Source organism: Phaseolus vulgaris, chromosome 2 (assembly GCF_000499845.2).
Source record: "Phaseolus vulgaris cultivar G19833 chromosome 2, P. vulgaris v2.0, whole genome shotgun sequence".
Lineage (NCBI taxonomy): Eukaryota > Viridiplantae > Streptophyta > Magnoliopsida > Fabales > Fabaceae > Phaseolus > Phaseolus vulgaris.
The window spans coordinates 40,042,587-40,059,473 of NC_023758.2; the positions used below are offsets into that span (position 1 = coordinate 40,042,587).

The following is a 16,887-nucleotide window of genomic DNA, read 5'->3' on the forward strand; positions in this document are numbered from 1 at the left end:
TAAATATCATTTAGGATGATTTTTCAATCAAAGTTAATTAAAATGTATCTTCAACTTATTTATTAGTTAATGTTAATCAAAATTTTCTCATTCAATATTGGTATATTTTAATTCAGTTTAAGGAGGAGGAAAGTTGATGAACATGTAACCTGTTCTAAACTTACCAAAAAAATGTGAGGATGAAGTGCAATACATGTAAGTAGTTAGATTTTATTAGTCCTCAATTTCTACATTGTCAAGACATTTTTCTTTTATTTTTCAAGGTGCTTGCTTCTAGAAGCAACAATCTTTTCTTACAATTTTGGTCTTAAATGTGAACTTGAAGATGATGTTGTTTATGGAGATTTTGATTCACAACTCTTCCGTATAGATAAAAATGGATAACACTGAGATTTCATTACACAAGCTTAACCTAATAACTTTTGGAACATTCATGTGAACCTTTCATTTAGAAAACTGAGAAGAAAAAGAAAAACAAGAAGAAGAAGAAAAAGAAATCAAGGTGAAGTTACAGTGTGAAGAAGAAGGACAAACTTATGGAGATATTAGCTGAAGAAGCACAAACCAAACAATATGGAAATACAACTCAAGAAGGTGAAACCTCTAAAGGTGGAGATGCCAACTAAAGAAGAGTGTTATATCAATTTACAAAATGCAAAGATTCAATAACACTACACTTTTAGGAAGAGACGAATTACAATTTTTCATAATAAAAACATATTTAACCCTACTATTAATATATTTTAGATTATATTTATTAATAGTTTTATTCAATAAAGATGTATATATATATATGCGTTTTGAAATAATATAAATACATTACAAAGAGGTTAATTAGAAAAAAAACTGTATATAAAATATTTTAGTGAAATGCATAAAAATTATTATATTGATAACAATATCTTATTTTATTCATTAAAGTGTAAAAAAAAATGTAACTTTATAAAACAAAGCATACAAGGAGTGATTAAATTATAATTAAGATATACAATGTTAAAATCAACTTTTTATTTCACAATATAAAGCCATTTATTTAATAATATTACCCTTTTTCATATTTTTAGATACTTAAAGACATATTTAGAATTAGTTTACAGTAACGACAACATGATTAAAATCTATGATTTGGTACATACTATTTAAACATCCCATCTTAGAGGTTTTCAAATGTTAACTATTAATAAATATAACTTAAGAAATATTCAATGAAAATAAAATATAGTTATATTTAGACTAAAATTCACCTAATAAAATTATTGTGTTTAAATTTCACCCTTTAAACATTTTTTTTTCAATTTTTTGCGATATAATTTGTGGTTGGTTTCAGTTGAAACATCCAAAATTTTCCAATTTTCGTTGAATATTGTAAGTTATGTTAACATGTTTGACGCTGTTTCTCTTTTTAAAATTCAACTACAAATAAAATTTATCATAAAAAAATCATCTAACTTGAAAACTACTCTAAATTATTTTATTAACTCTAATTGAGTGAAAATCAACTTAATTTCCTAAGTAAAATTGAAATCCAAGAAGTCAAAATTTGATATCTCAAAGTAATTTAATTTAGATAATTAAACAGTTGCATGTAGTAAATATATAATTTTGATAATGAAACTACAATTCTGATTTTAGTATTTATTAATGTTGGGAAATAAAAACAATACTAAAACATGGATTGAAAAAGAAGTAATAAAAATGGGTGTACGGTCATAGGAAACAACGTCGAAATTCAATAGGTAGGTAAGTGTTCCAACTTCCCGTTTTCGAGTCCCCGTCAAATATTTTATGTTAAAAATGCACAAAATTCTTAATCCATTGTATGAGATGTATATTTGTTTTTTCATAAGACTCATATTGTTTAATTTTGGCAAGTTTCAATTCTCAATATATTTTAAACTAAATGCTAAATTAGTAAATATGCATGTTTTAATAAATTATTTACAAAAATAATAATGTATACTCAAAACATTCTGGTTAAATATATTTTCTCATCCTTAATACAAACTTTAAATTTCTTGTAGTAAATAAACTATTAAAATAAATATTTTTTACATAAAAACGAATTTATAGAATTAAGATTTTAAAATATTTCATATTAAATCATTGTTGATGTATAGAATCAGGAAAAAAATCAATTTTAACGGAAAATATATTTAATTTATTATTTTAATACTTATCTACATCCTTTTCACTAATCACTAAATAATAAATAAAATTGTATGGGCAAATGTTGTTATAGTGTTTAATAAAAATAAATGTTCTCTATATTATTACTCGTTTGTTTATTATCTTGCTGTTACTTAAAAAATTGATTCTTTATCCAATCCGTTTGGTAGTTAGAATAGCAATGCAACACAATGGAATTGGTTTTGGACTTAAAGGTTCGAAGTGAGCTAGTTATTTGTCAGGCTCACAAATGTGGAAGCTGTCATAATCAACTTGGTTTGAATGCATGTCTTAGGTGAACAATTGGTTTTAAATTTTGCTGCAAATTTACAAACACTAAATCATCCTACCATATATTGGCTACCTAATACTTTCTTCTCCAGCCAGTAAACACACACACATTTATTATATATTGGCTACCTAATACTTTCCTCTCCAGCCAGTAAACACACACATTTATTATATATAATGTGTTATGAACTGCATATTATGTTCACCTTTTGAAAGCATAATTTTTCTTGTGATCAACTCTTCATTAATCAATTTCAAGGGAGTGTCTCCATGGCTAAGACCAAGACAATCCTCACACTTTTCCTAAGGTTCCTTGCCATTGGAGCAACAATAGCAGCAGTGATCGTAATGGTGACAAGCCATGAGTCTACTCAGGTCCTCAACCTAACCTTCAGTGTCAAATATAGCAACGACCAAACATTCAAGTGAGCCCCCCTTCCTTTTTCTGTAGAGAACATGTCAAAATCTCAATTTTTTATGCAAAAACAAGAACAAAGTTTGAATCTACAAACTTGTGCAAACATGAGTATCCAAATTTTCTACTATTAACCTGACCATAGTGGGTTATCTGTAGTCATGACAAGCACTTTAAATTTACTTCCATTGACTCAGTTCCTTTGTGTTTTCTGAATATTTGCTATGTGTAGGTTCTTTGTGATAGCAGAAGCCATAGCATGTGGATACAGCATAATTCTCCTTTTCACATGTTCCCAAACTTCACTTAGGCGTTTGGTTCTGATCCTGGATGTGGTAATATTTACATATCAGCAACCACCAGTGTAACATGTCATTGAAGCTCTTTGAGTCCTAATCTTTAACTCACACATCATTTTGGGTATTCATGTTTTGAACAGGTGATAGCAATGCTACTCTCTTCAAGTGTGTCAGCAGCAGTGGCAATAGCTCATGTGGGCAAGAAAGGAACCACTCATGCTGGTTGGTTACCCATCTGTGGACAAGTTCCCAAGTTTTGTGACCATGTGACTGGAGCTCTTGTTGCTGGTTTCGCAGCAGCTATAATATACTTCCTGCTAATTTTTTCCTCTATTTACTCGGTGCAAAACACCCTCTTCCTGTAAAACTAGAAACGAATCCATCACCACTCAATTGTTTTCTTGTTTCTTTCTACTATCTAGCATCTTTCTTGCTCTAGTCCCTTTACCCTCCTTGTACTGATTTATTAGTTCACAGATAGATAAATCAATATCAATGCACTGATTCATGTTACTTGCCTTCTTAATTTTACTAATCATAGATTATGTTAATCACCAACCAGATTATTTGCTTTTATCATATTTTAATTAAAATTCAAGTCCACACTTTCATTTATCACACAAACAATGGGTTTTGTTTCCTCTTAGAGAAACCAATTTAGTTCAGTCATTGATTCCAACTTTATAAAGAGAAAATACATGTTAAGAGGAGAGATCCTTAGGATCAAACCAAGATTAAGCATTCACAAAGTAAAACATTTTTTAATATTCAATTAAATTGAACTTGAAATTCTAACTGTAAGACTTTTCTTCTGGAATTTGAAATCATTGGTTAACCTAAATTAAGGTAGTTGATGGAGGGAAAAGAAGGGGGAAGAAAAACTGCAGAATACGAAGCAGTGGTACGTGCAGGCCGGGATCTGAAACGCCTCCAACAAGCGCACGCTCACCTTGTGGTGACGGGCTGTCACCGGAGCCGCGCTCTGCTGACCAAGCTCCTCACGCTATCGTGCGCCGCGGGTTCCATCGCCTACACTCGCCGCCTCTTCCGCTCGGTTTCCGACCCAGATGCTTTCCTCTTCAATTCCCTCGTGAAAGCCTCTTCAAAATTCGGTTTTTCTCACGACACCATACACTTCTACCGTCGCATGCTCCACTCTCGCATTGCCCCTTCCACCTACACCTTCACCTCCGTCATCAAGGCCTGCGCCGATATCTCCGATCTCCGACTCGGTATGCTTGTTCAGTCCCACGTTTTCGTTTCTGGGTATGTCTCAGATTCCTTTGTCCAAGCAGCATTGGTTACGTTCTACGCGAAATCACGCAACCCTCGTGTTGCGCGAAAGGTGTTCGACGAAATGCCTCAGAGAAGTATCGTTGCTTGGAACTCCATGATTTCGGGGTACGAGCAGAACGGGCTTGCCCGTGAGGCTGTTGAGGTTTTTAACAAGATGCGTGAGTCCGGGGTCGAGCCTGATTCCGCGACATTCGTTACGGTGTTATCCGCTTGCTCTCAACTGGGGTCGCTTCATTTGGGGTGTTGGCTGCATGAGTGCATCGTTGGGAGTGGAATTACAATGAACGTGTTTCTTGCTACCTCGTTGGTGAACATGTTTTCGCGGTGCGGTGATGTGGGAAAAGCACGTGCGGTTTTTGATTCGATGAACGAGGGGAATGTTGTTTTGTGGACAGCTATGATATCCGGGTACGGGATGCATGGTTACGGTGTTGAGGCAATGGAGGTTTTTCGTCGAATGAAGGCACGTGGTGTGGTACCTAATAGTGTTACTTTTGTTGTTGTGTTATCTGCATGTGCGCATGCAGGGTTAATAGATGAAGGGCGAGTAGTGTTTGCAAACATGAAGCAAGAGTATGGTGTGGTGCCCAGCGTGGAGCACCATGTCTGTATGGTTGATATGTTTGGAAGAGGTGGGTTGCTCAATGAAGCATACAAGTATGTTAAAGGACTTCGACCTGAGGAGCTTGTTCCCGCAGTGTGGACGGCGATGCTTGGAGCGTGCAAGATGCATAAGAATTTTGATATTGGGGTGGAGGCTGCTGAGCATCTCATAAATGCAGAGCCAGAGAATCCTGGCCATTATGTGTTGCTGTCTAACATGTATGCGTTGGCTGGGAGGATGGATAGAGTGGAATCGGTTAGGAAAGTGATGATACGAAGAGGCCTTAAGAAGCAAGTGGGTTATAGCACCATAGACGTAGATAACAGGAGTTATCTTTTTAGCATGGGTGATAAGTCCCACCCTGAGACCGATAAAATTTATTGTTATTTGGATGAGTTGATGTGGAAGTGCAAGGATGCAGGCTATGCACCTGTACTTGAGTTGGCGATGCACGAGTTGGAGGAAGAAGAAATGGAGTATGCCCTCAGATACCACAGTGAGAAGCTTGCAGTGGCCTTTGGGCTGATGAAAACTGGTCATGGAGTGACACTAAGGGTTATGAAGAACCTTCGGATTTGTGAAGATTGTCATTCAGCAATTAAGTTCATCTCTGTGGTAACCAGTAGAGAGATAATTGTTCGGGATAAGATTCGTTTCCATCATTTTAGAGAAGGCTCGTGTTCTTGTTTAGATTATTGGTGATAGAATTTAAACCTGCCTGAATCGGATTATTGTTTTGATTTATATATACGACTACAGATAGTAACAAAGAAGAATACTACTTTCTGACAGAATTACACATTGCACATACCAATGAAAATAGTTAAGTCAGTGGAATATATTAGGTTTCTAAAAAAACTGTTCTTATAAATTCATGGTGCAGATGTGAAGACATTTAAGTCTGGAGGCATTGTGCATCATTATGAATAAAGAGAAAGAGAGAAAAAAGTATTAAATACTTTCTAGAAATCATAAAATGCCCTATAAATGATGTTTTATCTTAAAGATCAAATGAAATATTTAATAGGAATAGTTTTCAAACACAATACGAAGAATTCAAAATGAACAAAGCGTCTCAATACTGGAGAGATAAACACAATTTTCATGTAGGTGGTGATTGTTCCATTTAAATTCACCATGTCAATTTTTTTCTGATTTTTCTTTCTTTCATAATTTTGTATATTTATGTCTCAAAGTAACAACAACAACCACCAAAGGATGCTTCACTTAATTCTTCACCTCTTCAATATATCATAAAACATTAGTAAGTCATTATTAAATAGAGAGAAAGACAAAGCAAATCACTCCAATAGTTGTATTTCTTATTCCATACTTTACTTATAGAAGCTCTGTTGTAATACATACACATCATAAGCACACTTATGATACTCTTGACCTTTTTATCAACAATACCCTAGCATCAAACCACAAGGTTGGATTTGATACTATACAGATATGTAACACATAAATATTACACACAAGATTGGAATATCTCGGTCGGGATTTTTGGTAGTTACTTACAACTTTGTAAGTAAAGTTACTTTTGTAAATTAACAAACTGACTGCAATCAATTCCTTTATCACAAAATGCCTCTAGAAGCTTGGGGAAGAGCTTAGCAAGCATTATTTTAAATCCTGCTGAAGTCCCCTTCTGGTTTTCATGTTCAGTTTTTCCACTACCAAAAGCACATCCAATGGAAGCTCCTTCAAGACATGCCTTACGAGCAAGAAGTATATTTTGGGAGCGATTTCTGAAGTGCTCTTCCACCAGTGCTTCAAAATTCTGCATTAGGCATCAGTTCAGTTGCAAATCCAACAATATAGTTACATTCAAAGATTCAGATGGACCCCTTTTTTGCACCATAATCTAGGAACTGGTCTATATACAGGATCCAAACCCTGGAATCCTCATTGCAATTTAGTAGAATAAATTTAATAGTGGAAATGAAAACCTACAGAAACGCGGAAGTATGAATATTGTGAAATCATGGACACAACAGCTAGTTCTGATCCCCTTGAATGTAGTGGAACATATCTTCGACCAATTCATCAATTTTATCATTTAAATATGCACCACTAGTTTGTGATACAGCAGAGTGGTATGCCTTTGTGTGTGTGTTCCAAGACACACCTTACTGGAATGATGTACACTACTAGTTACTTAAACGAATGGTCAACATATAACTAATTGGAGATATCACTCTAAATTGTAGTCTAGTTTTCCCATATGATTACTTAATGCAGAGAAAAAATTGATGAAAACAAAAGTATTTAAGTAATAGTTTTACCTTTGGTGGCTTTCTTAATACATACATCATCGATTTGGTTGTGACAAGGAAAGCATTTTCATTGTAACTGATTGAGTTTTTCTCTCCCTCAGCCCTGCCAATTTGTTGGTCATATCCAGCCTCGTTGAAATAAGGCTTCTCATTAAGGACAAGTGCCTGTAGAGAGAGAAGGACTTGGAGAATTGTGGAGGCTCCAGGGTTCCACACTTCTGTGCCAGTGCCAGTCCAAGTGTTAAGGAGACTCAGACAGATTCTTCCTGACTCATACAAATTAGGATTTAATCGGAGCCCTCCAGAATTGTAGTGCACCATCTGCATGAGATTTCAAGAGACCATGTTGGAAATGAGTTAGTTCGGATATACATATTGAGTGTGAGATCTTTGAACCTGTTAAAATAAAATATGCTTCTACAAGGGAGGGTAAGGATGCATGGATCACAAACAAAAATAAAAACTAGATTTAAAAGCTTACGGGTGGTTCATTGGGATACTCCGAAGGGAAGCATATATCAAAAAAGAACAACCCCTCCTGATAAGGGGTTCCAGATGCACCGACAATAGCTGCTCGCATGAGATCCATTCTTTCTTCAAAAACACGAACATAAATAGTTTCTGTTTTGATCAACAAAGATTGTAAGTGCATTTGCAGAAATTGCTATTGACTGTTTACAATTTACTTTTACAAACATTCATTTTCACAAGTAAATGAAGTATTCAATACATGGCCTACATGAAATTACTTAATGAAGCATTATACAACAATATAGACACCACTGTATATAAAAGAATGTGGTTCAATCAAAATAATTAAGATAGAGATATAGTATGCACCAGGAAGATTATTCTCGAGGATGCTCCATTCTTGCTGAACCTTTTTCCCCCAACCTCTTTTTACCTACAAAGGAAAGAAAACAATTAGCCTACAAGTGACATGAGTACTGTAAGTAATAATGTGAAATATTTTCTAAAACATTTTCCCTATTTCATGTAATTATTTAATCTTATCATATTTTCCTATCTAATATAATCAAATCATATTTTTAATATTATGTAATGCAAGTGATCAGCAATTTCTAACCTGTGATATAGACAACCCTTTTCCCTCATCAAAAAAATGATGATCAGGGCAATTTTCTATCACATCAAACTGCTTGAACTGGTTTGGACTATTGGTGTCTAAGGAAAATGGAAAATCATTCTTCTCACGAGTCTTGATAATTTCAGGATATGAACTTTTGTCTTCAGTAGATTGCAGCTCAGTCATTGGATCTTGTTCAGCAAAGAGGTCACAAGTTTCCAAATCTTTCTTATCTAGAAAATCATATCCATTCTCATTTTCAAATGTAGGTAACGTGGAAACTGCTCCTGAGAGTAGAGCTCCGCTGAGTGTTTGGAATATGCTGGCTTTAATGCTCGAGAAAAGTTCTAAGGCAGTTCGAGGAAGGGAAAAAGAACTACATTCCCCGAGGTTCTCTTCACAATTTTCTCTACTAACATCACCATTCAATAGGTCCTGATCATACAAATGTGATACATCAGTTTAAAATTAGGCAGTTGCATTGACTCCTAGTCAATAATTAACTGTTGAAAAATGTAATTTAGGATGATAACTGACATCTATAATTTCCAATTTAAACTTTTTTGAAAAAACTAAAAAAGAGTATAGAAGTTTCCTTATTGTTTTCTGTTCCTATTTTGTAACTACCTGTCTTTTCACTAATTTCCAGGTTGAGACTTCTTTGTCTTAAATGTTCCAAATTCCAATTATATAATTCGTTCCAGAAATGCTAGTATGCACAAGAATAAACACAAAACACTTGGATGCACGAAGAGCTGGAAACATGTAAGAAAGAAAATTAGAAAAAGTGCTCCTCACCTTTTCCTTCTGGTCAGAAGACAAACTCTCATGTTCAATCATCTCTTGAGTTAACTCTTCAACGTTTGTCTCATAAGGAGTGGAGGTTATAGTTAAATCTTCATGTTTCTCAATCCGAAGAACTTCATATGGAGCAACCTGTTGGGAAAACAAAAATAATTCTTACATTACTTCCATGAGATGAAAAACGACAAAATGTGTGAATTATAATAGAAAATACAGAAATAATTTAGGGAAAACTATAAAAGTAAGAATTACAGGTAAGAAATATTTCTGTTTTAGGACTAATTAACCACTCGAATGGTTACTTTAGTCAATATGTGATAACCTGCATTGTATATTTCTGGTAAAAGAATCATTCTTTCAACATAATTTACCAGTTCCAGATGATTAGTTGATAATTCTCAAAAGTCAAACAGAAAATATACTGCCAATTATTCCATTTTTATCATTCTTGAGTGGCCAATATTGGTGCAGTCCAAGTTCCGTAAGATCATTAAATGTGGTCCAAGTTTAGTTGTGGTCCAAGTTTAGTTGCTATACGTTATTTAGCATTACCATCAAATCCACATTTTGATTATGAATGGGAGAATTATCACTTTAATCCCAAAAGTTATAGAAAAAATCATTATAAACTAACATCAACTACATAACTAACATCTGGTAGTATACCAATGTTTCAGCTGCGGAACACAGAGCCACATACATAGTATATATCTGGATAGGATAGGACCACTAATTATCTGTCAAAGAATTCTTCTAGATAATTAGATATGGCAAGCATACATTTCATGAGTTTTTTGGTACCACATTCATCTAGCAGCTGCATAAACTACATGAATAAAGTAAATTGTATATCATACCTTAGTTGTGAAACCAGTTGCCCATGTCACCTCCACATTGCCATCTTTGAAACCAGTAACATTGCCAATACAGGACATGAAATAATTATCAGGGAACTCATCCTGATAACCCATTTGGTTCCCATTTTTGGGAACAGCCTCTGCATTTAAGTCTGTCACTGATTTTGCTGTTTCTTTATCAGCTTGGTGGCCAAGCTGTTTTTGAGCCGCTTTGAACATAATATCACCAAAAAAGCAGGAGTAATCTGGGTGCTCTACAATTTCATAAGCACTCACAGTTTCCTCCAACTTTTCTCCAGTCGAAATATCTGGGTTGGATGCGGAAATAGTTTTCCAATGTACCTTTACAGTACGCTCCTTCGCATCCATACATTGGACAACACCCCATCTTTGACTTCTAGTTTTAAGAGAATAATCAGAAGCACCTTTTTCCAGCACGAACTGGTGTGGCCAAAATTCATGATTGTTTATAACATTCACCGGGAGTAAATTCTCTGGATCCAATCCCAAAGTATGTTCACCATTTTGCCACACAACATCAACTTTGGTCTTTATCTTCCCAATTATAAACAACTCACCAATGTGAGAGTTAAAGTTACTTCTCTTATACTCTCTGGACACACATTGCTCCATTGTAAGATCACATATAGGTGCATGCTGAATAACCTGTTCCTCTTGGTCTACAACTGAAAGCATACACCAATCTCCAAGGTGCCAGTTTGCATGTGAAAAACAAGATAGCACAGTCAATTTTTCAGAAGCTTGCCAGCATTGGGGAGTGCTCACACTCAAATTGAAACCCGCAAGAACAGAGGAAATCCAATTAACATACACCATTCCTGCTTCCACTGCACAAACAGTTCCTTCATCACGGTTGTGCTTCCAAGTATCACATAGCCATCTAGTTGATTTAGAAGCATTGGAGGACTTAACCTCTACTCTCTGCCCCGGATAGTATGGATACTGTGAATCTTCAGGAAAATTACCAGTCAGTGGTAAAATTTTATCTCTTTCCAAGGCAGTGATATCACATTTATCTCCATCATCAAACAATACACTCACTTTGTCTACCACCCTTTGAACCCGACCAATCCATGGCCCCTTAATTACATAATCCCCTTCTGAAATGGAGCGAATCCTCAAAAGCTTCCTCGAGTTTACATTTTTTACTACTTTTCCTTTAACATTTTCCAAATCCACAAACACATCAATACTTGTGACCCTACCCATTTGTCCAGACGGGTCTGACAAGGAGCAAACCACATCTCCATGAACAAATGCTCTCTCAAATGAAAGAAAATCATCAATCCTTCCAATGGTTTCCTCTAAACTTGATAATATACTCTGAGCTTTTCCACCATATAGAAAATCTATTTCCTCTTGATCCTCACTGCTGTTGCTGTCACTGGAAATCTCCCAGTCTGAATCACTAATGACAGGATCCATCGATTATATGTCTGTCATAATATTTGATAGTAAGATCAACTAAGTTATTCAAAGTACAATAAATTAACATGATAATATGGCAACAGGGAAGAAAAACTGTTAGTCCATGTGTGAGAATTCTTACTAGATTATGAATTAGATAGAATCAGAATTATTCTGCGCTAAATGGTATCTTGAGAAGAAAGGACACAAACTGTTAATTCAGATGTAGACTTCAATCCTATAATTTTGTGATCTTGAATGAGACCTATGCATGAAAATAAACAAATTAGTAATCCATTTTCACTATTTAGAATTGTTGAAATTTTAACATATCCGTCAATGAGTAAATGAATATTAACAAGTAAAAAGGGAGTCAAGAAGATCCTTACCTTCTCAAGAAAATTGAAGCATCAAACCCCAGTGTGTGTAGTGATCACAAAACTTATGCCAATATTGATTTCAATGGATAACTGTTGTAGTACAATATTTCTAATTGACACTGTTATTTTAGTCACAAATAGTTTCTCCAAATGATTATCCTGAACACTGAAACTGAAGATCTGATGCCAAAGGAGATTTTCCAAGGATAATCTTGATCAGGAATCGAGGACTCCAAAATGCCAAAGGAGATATGCCCGGTTTGAATGGAAATTTCACAGAAGAAACCCTTGGAAGAGACTTACAACAACAAAAATGTCTACTAACAAAACTATCAGATGATTTATTTTGGGTGGTTTACAGGAAGAGAAAAGTCTAGCTATTGGAGGAAACAAACAAGATAATTCAAAAAGATGCCAAAGGAGATTTGCCCCCAAGAAAGGGTGGAGTTCCTAGTGAAATTACCTCTGAATGATAATACTTGTTTTTTGAAAGCTGAATGGAAATACTTTTAAGAAGGCAAAAACTGTTTTTCATATATTTTTACTACTTGAAATTCAACCAAAGGAAATTAAGAAACTTTTGCCAAAGGAGATTTGCCTAGTACAGCTGAATCTTCAATTGTAAATAACTGCTTAAAGAGAGTTTCCTGTTCCAAGAGTGAGGGTTACACTAACAATAATGCCTTACACTCTATCAGGTCTGTCTGGTATCAAAAGAAATTGGTTAATACCCAGGACCAATAATATTTCAGAGTTGCAATGAGGATTTAGCCATTCAACACAAACATTTTGTGCTCCTTGATTCACAGGAAAAGGGAAAATTCAGGACACAAATGTCATTGGCAAGAGTGCTTCTATTACTAGATCATTTCTTTTGAACCTGCAACAAAATGGCTAGTGATTACTTATTCTAACCTTTTACAATATGAAAAGAAAGTGAGAATAACAAAAAACTGAGATTGCAGATAGCTCAGCTGACTATTTTAAACTGTAGCATCATAGTTCAGGAGCCAAGAGAAAAAACCAGGATTGAGATAAACTAGAGAACTGCTTTCTTTAAATAAATATGTTTGGTTGCGCATCAAATAAATAAAATCTAAAGGCAGGTTTACAAAAAAGAGAATTACCAAACTTTGTAAAGAAAAACAGTTGCACACAACTCATGGCCATTTTTCTCCTCAAATAATAATAAAAAAACCAATGCCCACAGTCTCTAGTTGGCTGTGAAAAAGACAGAAAAAGGAAAAGTGGCATAACCTATCCGTAGAAAACAATGATATTGTATAATCCATTAAAACCAAATAGAATTTGTCATAGTCAAATTAACCTTAACTTCAGATTTTATTGAACCAAGGAATTCATTCGAAATAGCATCTAACGTAGATATGCTTCGTAGAAATCAACCTTACTTAATTCTGCATACATTAGAATGACTTTACAGAAGAAAGTTATAATCTATTAACCTCAACAAACAAGGAAATCAAAAGAAAGTGAGTAAATTAGAAGAAGAAGGGAAAGTACCTTTGCACATTTGAGATAGTTGGATCCATAAAAAGTATGAACCCAAAAATGGCCCATGCTACAAACACGAAGTGAAGGAACTCCACCCAGAAGAACCAAACAAATTGAAAGTATTTGGTACTTCAAAAAAATTTGCTTTCATCTTAAAAAATCTGTCTTACACTCCCTTCTTCTTAGCTAAGAATTTGAACATTATTAGAAGAAGGAAGAGATGAGTATTGTTTAGAATTTCAGATAGGCCTGGTTCCAGGCCCAGTTTCAGCATCCTCCATGTCATCAGCAAGCTTAGGAACCATTGCAGAGTGACCCTCTTTCTCTCTGGGGAATGAATGGCAAGGCTTATGATGAAGATGGGAACTTGTGTGTGTTAGTGTAACAAATGGAGACTTTTGGTTACATATAAATATTGTGACTATTGAAGCTACCAACTGAAAAGAATATACCAGATAGAATCCAACACAAAATACTTCAAAGAGACAACTACCCTGTAATTACATGTTTGCCCTCACTACATGTAAGTCAAGACTTTGAAGCTGATCAGAATCCACAAGGAAAGTGTCTGCAATTTTGGAAATCTTCTTTTCCATTGTTTGTTTGTGATGTTGTTTCATAGATGAATTATTGAAATTTGAAACCTATTTGACTAAACCCAAGATTTGATGTCACTAAGTTACAATTCACTTTGAATCACATCAAACCAATGTGTCCGTGGACTTTTATTTTGATATTTTTTAGTATTTTATTATTATATCTTTTAATCTTCACGCTTTTATCAGTATGTTAAATTTCTAATAGAGTAAGGATGCTTCATAAGAAATGTAGAAAATTAAAATAAATAAAAAAACGGTGTTGTTTTGAAATTTTAATGCAATAATATAATTAATGTTAAACGAATTAAAAATAATATTGCGTTGATAATTTTATGATGTTAAAAATTAAACTTTACTCATAACTGTTACAACTCGTGACTAATATATATACTATTTAAAATTAAATATGGGAATATTATGCGTGGATGTGTATCTCGTAAAAGAAGCTCCATTCTAATTTTTAGATGTATAGCCAGAACAGAAGCTTCATAATCAATTATGCAGTTTTTTCTTTAGTTTATTTTTCACTAATTTCGTTTTAATAAGGAGCATTTTTTTAATTATTTTAAGAATTATTTGAGGAATGAGTAATTTAGTTAACAAGAAGCAATGGCATAATGTTTATTTGGATTAGCATTACAAAAGTGTTTAAAAGTAATAATGTGTTAAATTTGTTGCCGAGAAAATTAATTTTAAACAAAATAATTTTTTTAAAATGTTATATTCCATTTTTTAAGTGGGACAAATCTTTCAAACTAGATGTTTTTTTAAAAATTGTATTTTAGAATACACGAATCTCATTCAAATTCAAGATCACACAATGGCAAATATTAGAAGAACAAAAAAAGCTCAAATTGTTCACCTTGTTAACTACCAAAATTAGATCCAAATGACATGAAAAAAAATTAAATACCTCATGGAAACAATTTCTGTTTATTGAAGCATTAAATAACTTGCTATATTATAATCATTGGAGTATAGTACTTAATTTCTTTTTGTTCAAACGATATTAACAACACCTGTCAATTTTAAAACCAATATAGAGCCATTATTCAGTCTTTTATATGCTTTTGTGATAGAAGCACTAATAAATAATTTGCCAATTACACATAGCAATTTCTTGTCATTAAGCAAGGATATCTCAAGTTTATTCTATTGCATATTCTTATCATGTTACTTTTGTAGCCAAAACCAAAGAATATCCTTGATGCTTCAAAACTGAGTGGAATGATTTTACATAAAAATGTAGCATTTGCATGATCTAAAAGACAGAGGGACAATCTGTTAAGAATGTTTGAAAGGCAAGTTAGTGAATCAATCTTTTTTTCCTATTAATAGACAGAATATACTGCATAATGTCTCTGACAGAAACAAAAAGGATATTGTGTAGTAACATGAACTGAACCACAAGACTAGAAGACTTTCTTTTTCTAGTTGCCAATATTTAAAGAATGTGACTTATGCACTAAGGCACTGTCTAGTTGGAAAAGTAGAACATGCCACTAACTGAAAATGACCAACTCCTAACAACTTAATATGGAATTTTAAACCTTCTCTTTTTTCTTTTCATTCAGTGGACTCCAGATTGATAGTGCTTTTTGTACTTTGTTATGTTATGCATATGCATATGCATGCACAAGATTTGATTCCAAATGACCTTTGATGATTGCTAGGCGACCATGTCATGAAAAGATATGAAGGTTCTTCTTTTATATTGGTCAAGCATTTTAAAACTAACAATTGTATTACAGTTTTGGAGTTCTGATTTTACTACCATAGCCCATTTGTTTGTGCTCACCTTTTCTGGTTCAATTCCTACACTTTTCATGTTGAAAGCCAAAAATCACTAACTTCTTCGTTAAACCAGTGGCCAATAAGAAATGCACCACAACAACTTCTTGTTTCTATTTACAAGTTTCTTGAGCATCAGAACAAAACAATGATGCTCATAAATTGATTTTAGTTTAGGGATAAACATGATTCATTTACTTCTGATTTTCTTCTTTATACATGTTTAGAAGCTATCTGCATGCATACTATCTTACTCTCAATGATAAATAGTCAAAGGTGAAAAATTAGAAAAGCCTTGATGATATAATTATGGTGGGGTATCTGTAGATTTTTTGGGCAACACTGAACTACCCAAATATGACACAGCCACGTTAGGCAGAACAGTGGATGGTTAATTGCAACTTTCATCTGAGCCACTTCGATTCATATGTCATTAGTCATAAAGCAAATTTATAATATGTTCATGGATCTTTAGTATTTGCTGATGATGCTAAGGCTTTCTTTATTTTCTCCATTTTGGCTCTGCCACATTAAATTATTTGCATAGTGGATGGCTTCCATTAACAAATATTCAGGCCAATGTACGAAGGAAGATGTTACTTTTTACAATATCAAATTAAAAGAAGAAAATGTTACTTAATAATAACAAATTAAAAGACACTAATTTGCAAGTGTGATTTGATCAAAATGTAATTTTAAAATTTTTCATTTCATAAAAAAAAATATTTCTCTGTAGGATTACCAACGTATCATCACTCATATGAGAATTAAAGGTAAAAACAACATATATAATGTGTCATGTATTGTTTTGGGTGTATGCAATATAATTTGCATGATGTAAATCTTCACAGAATAAGGTGACAGATCCTAATTGGTAGGGTTTGAGCCACCTGTACAGCATATAATTATGAACTTTTGAAATGGGTGTTCATGTGTCCATTTTGTTAGATCATGACACTCATGGAAAATCATACTAAGTCCACTATAAAATAATTCAAGTTTTAGCAGCATATAAAAGTTTCAAATTACTTTTTCTTTTTTATTCAATTAATATATTTATAGTAAATAAAATTATTGAA

The 16,887-nt window shown here is 33.7% G+C and overlaps 3 protein-coding genes across 4 annotated transcripts; 2 read left to right on the forward strand and 1 right to left on the reverse strand.

Moving 5' to 3' along the window:
* The first annotated feature begins 2,600 nt into the window (after positions 1–2,600).
* Positions 2,601–3,684, forward strand: LOC137812040 (CASP-like protein 1C3). Its single transcript, XM_068613917.1, has 3 exons — positions 2,601–2,882; positions 3,105–3,207; positions 3,312–3,684. Exons 1-3 carry the CDS (start codon positions 2,728–2,730, stop codon positions 3,534–3,536), a joined length of 483 nt encoding a protein of 160 aa, XP_068470018.1. The 5' UTR covers positions 2,601–2,727; the 3' UTR covers positions 3,537–3,684.
* A 12-nt stretch (positions 3,685–3,696) lies between these two features.
* Positions 3,697–5,861, forward strand: LOC137812039 (pentatricopeptide repeat-containing protein At2g33760). The gene has a single exon (XM_068613916.1). It carries the CDS (start codon positions 4,025–4,027, stop codon positions 5,771–5,773), a length of 1,749 nt encoding a protein of 582 aa, XP_068470017.1. The 5' UTR covers positions 3,697–4,024; the 3' UTR covers positions 5,774–5,861.
* Positions 5,862–6,372: 511 nt separating this feature from the next.
* Positions 6,373–14,118, reverse strand: LOC137812042 (probable ubiquitin-conjugating enzyme E2 24). 2 transcript variants are annotated; one of them, XM_068613919.1, is made up of 11 exons: positions 13,234–13,339; positions 13,034–13,127; positions 11,916–12,786; positions 11,669–11,791; positions 10,099–11,555; positions 9,236–9,373; positions 8,438–8,872; positions 8,191–8,254; positions 7,832–7,971; positions 7,360–7,671; positions 6,373–6,854 (listed from the first exon to the last, which is right to left on the reverse strand). In XM_068613919.1, exons 5-11 carry the CDS (start codon positions 11,542–11,544, stop codon positions 6,609–6,611), a joined length of 2,781 nt encoding a protein of 926 aa, XP_068470020.1. In that variant the 5' UTR covers positions 11,545–11,555; positions 11,669–11,791; positions 11,916–12,786; positions 13,034–13,127; positions 13,234–13,339; the 3' UTR covers positions 6,373–6,608. The 2 variants fall into 2 exon arrangements, with proteins under 2 accessions (XP_068470020.1, XP_068470019.1); XM_068613918.1 differs by lacking the exons at positions 13,034–13,127; positions 13,234–13,339 and adding an exon at positions 13,428–14,118.
* Between the last annotated feature and the right edge of the window lie 2,769 nt (positions 14,119–16,887).

Bases quoted from the DNA above. Each gene is read 5' to 3' on its own strand.
- LOC137812040 (XM_068613917.1), top strand. From the start codon at position 2,728: ATGGCTAAGACCAAGACAATCCTCACACTTTTCCTAAGGTTCCTTGCC. The intron at 2,883-3,104 runs GTGAGCCCCCCT...TGCTATGTGTAG, and splicing joins AGCAACGACCAAACATTCAA to GTTCTTTGTGATAGCAGAAG. The intron at 3,208-3,311 runs GTAATATTTACA...TGTTTTGAACAG, and splicing joins TGGTTCTGATCCTGGATGTG to GTGATAGCAATGCTACTCTC.
- LOC137812042 (XM_068613918.1), bottom strand. From the start codon at position 11,544: ATGGATCCTGTCATTAGTGATTCAGACTGGGAGATTTCCAGTGACAGC. The intron at 9,374-10,098 runs GTATGATATACA...TTTTCCCAACAG, and splicing joins CAACTGGTTTCACAACTAAG to GTTGCTCCATATGAAGTTCT. The intron at 8,873-9,235 runs GTGAGGAGCACT...TTGTATGATCAG, and splicing joins CTTCTGACCAGAAGGAAAAG to GACCTATTGAATGGTGATGT.
- LOC137812039 (XM_068613916.1), top strand. From the start codon at position 4,025: ATGGAGGGAAAAGAAGGGGGAAGAAAAACTGCAGAATACGAAGCAGTG.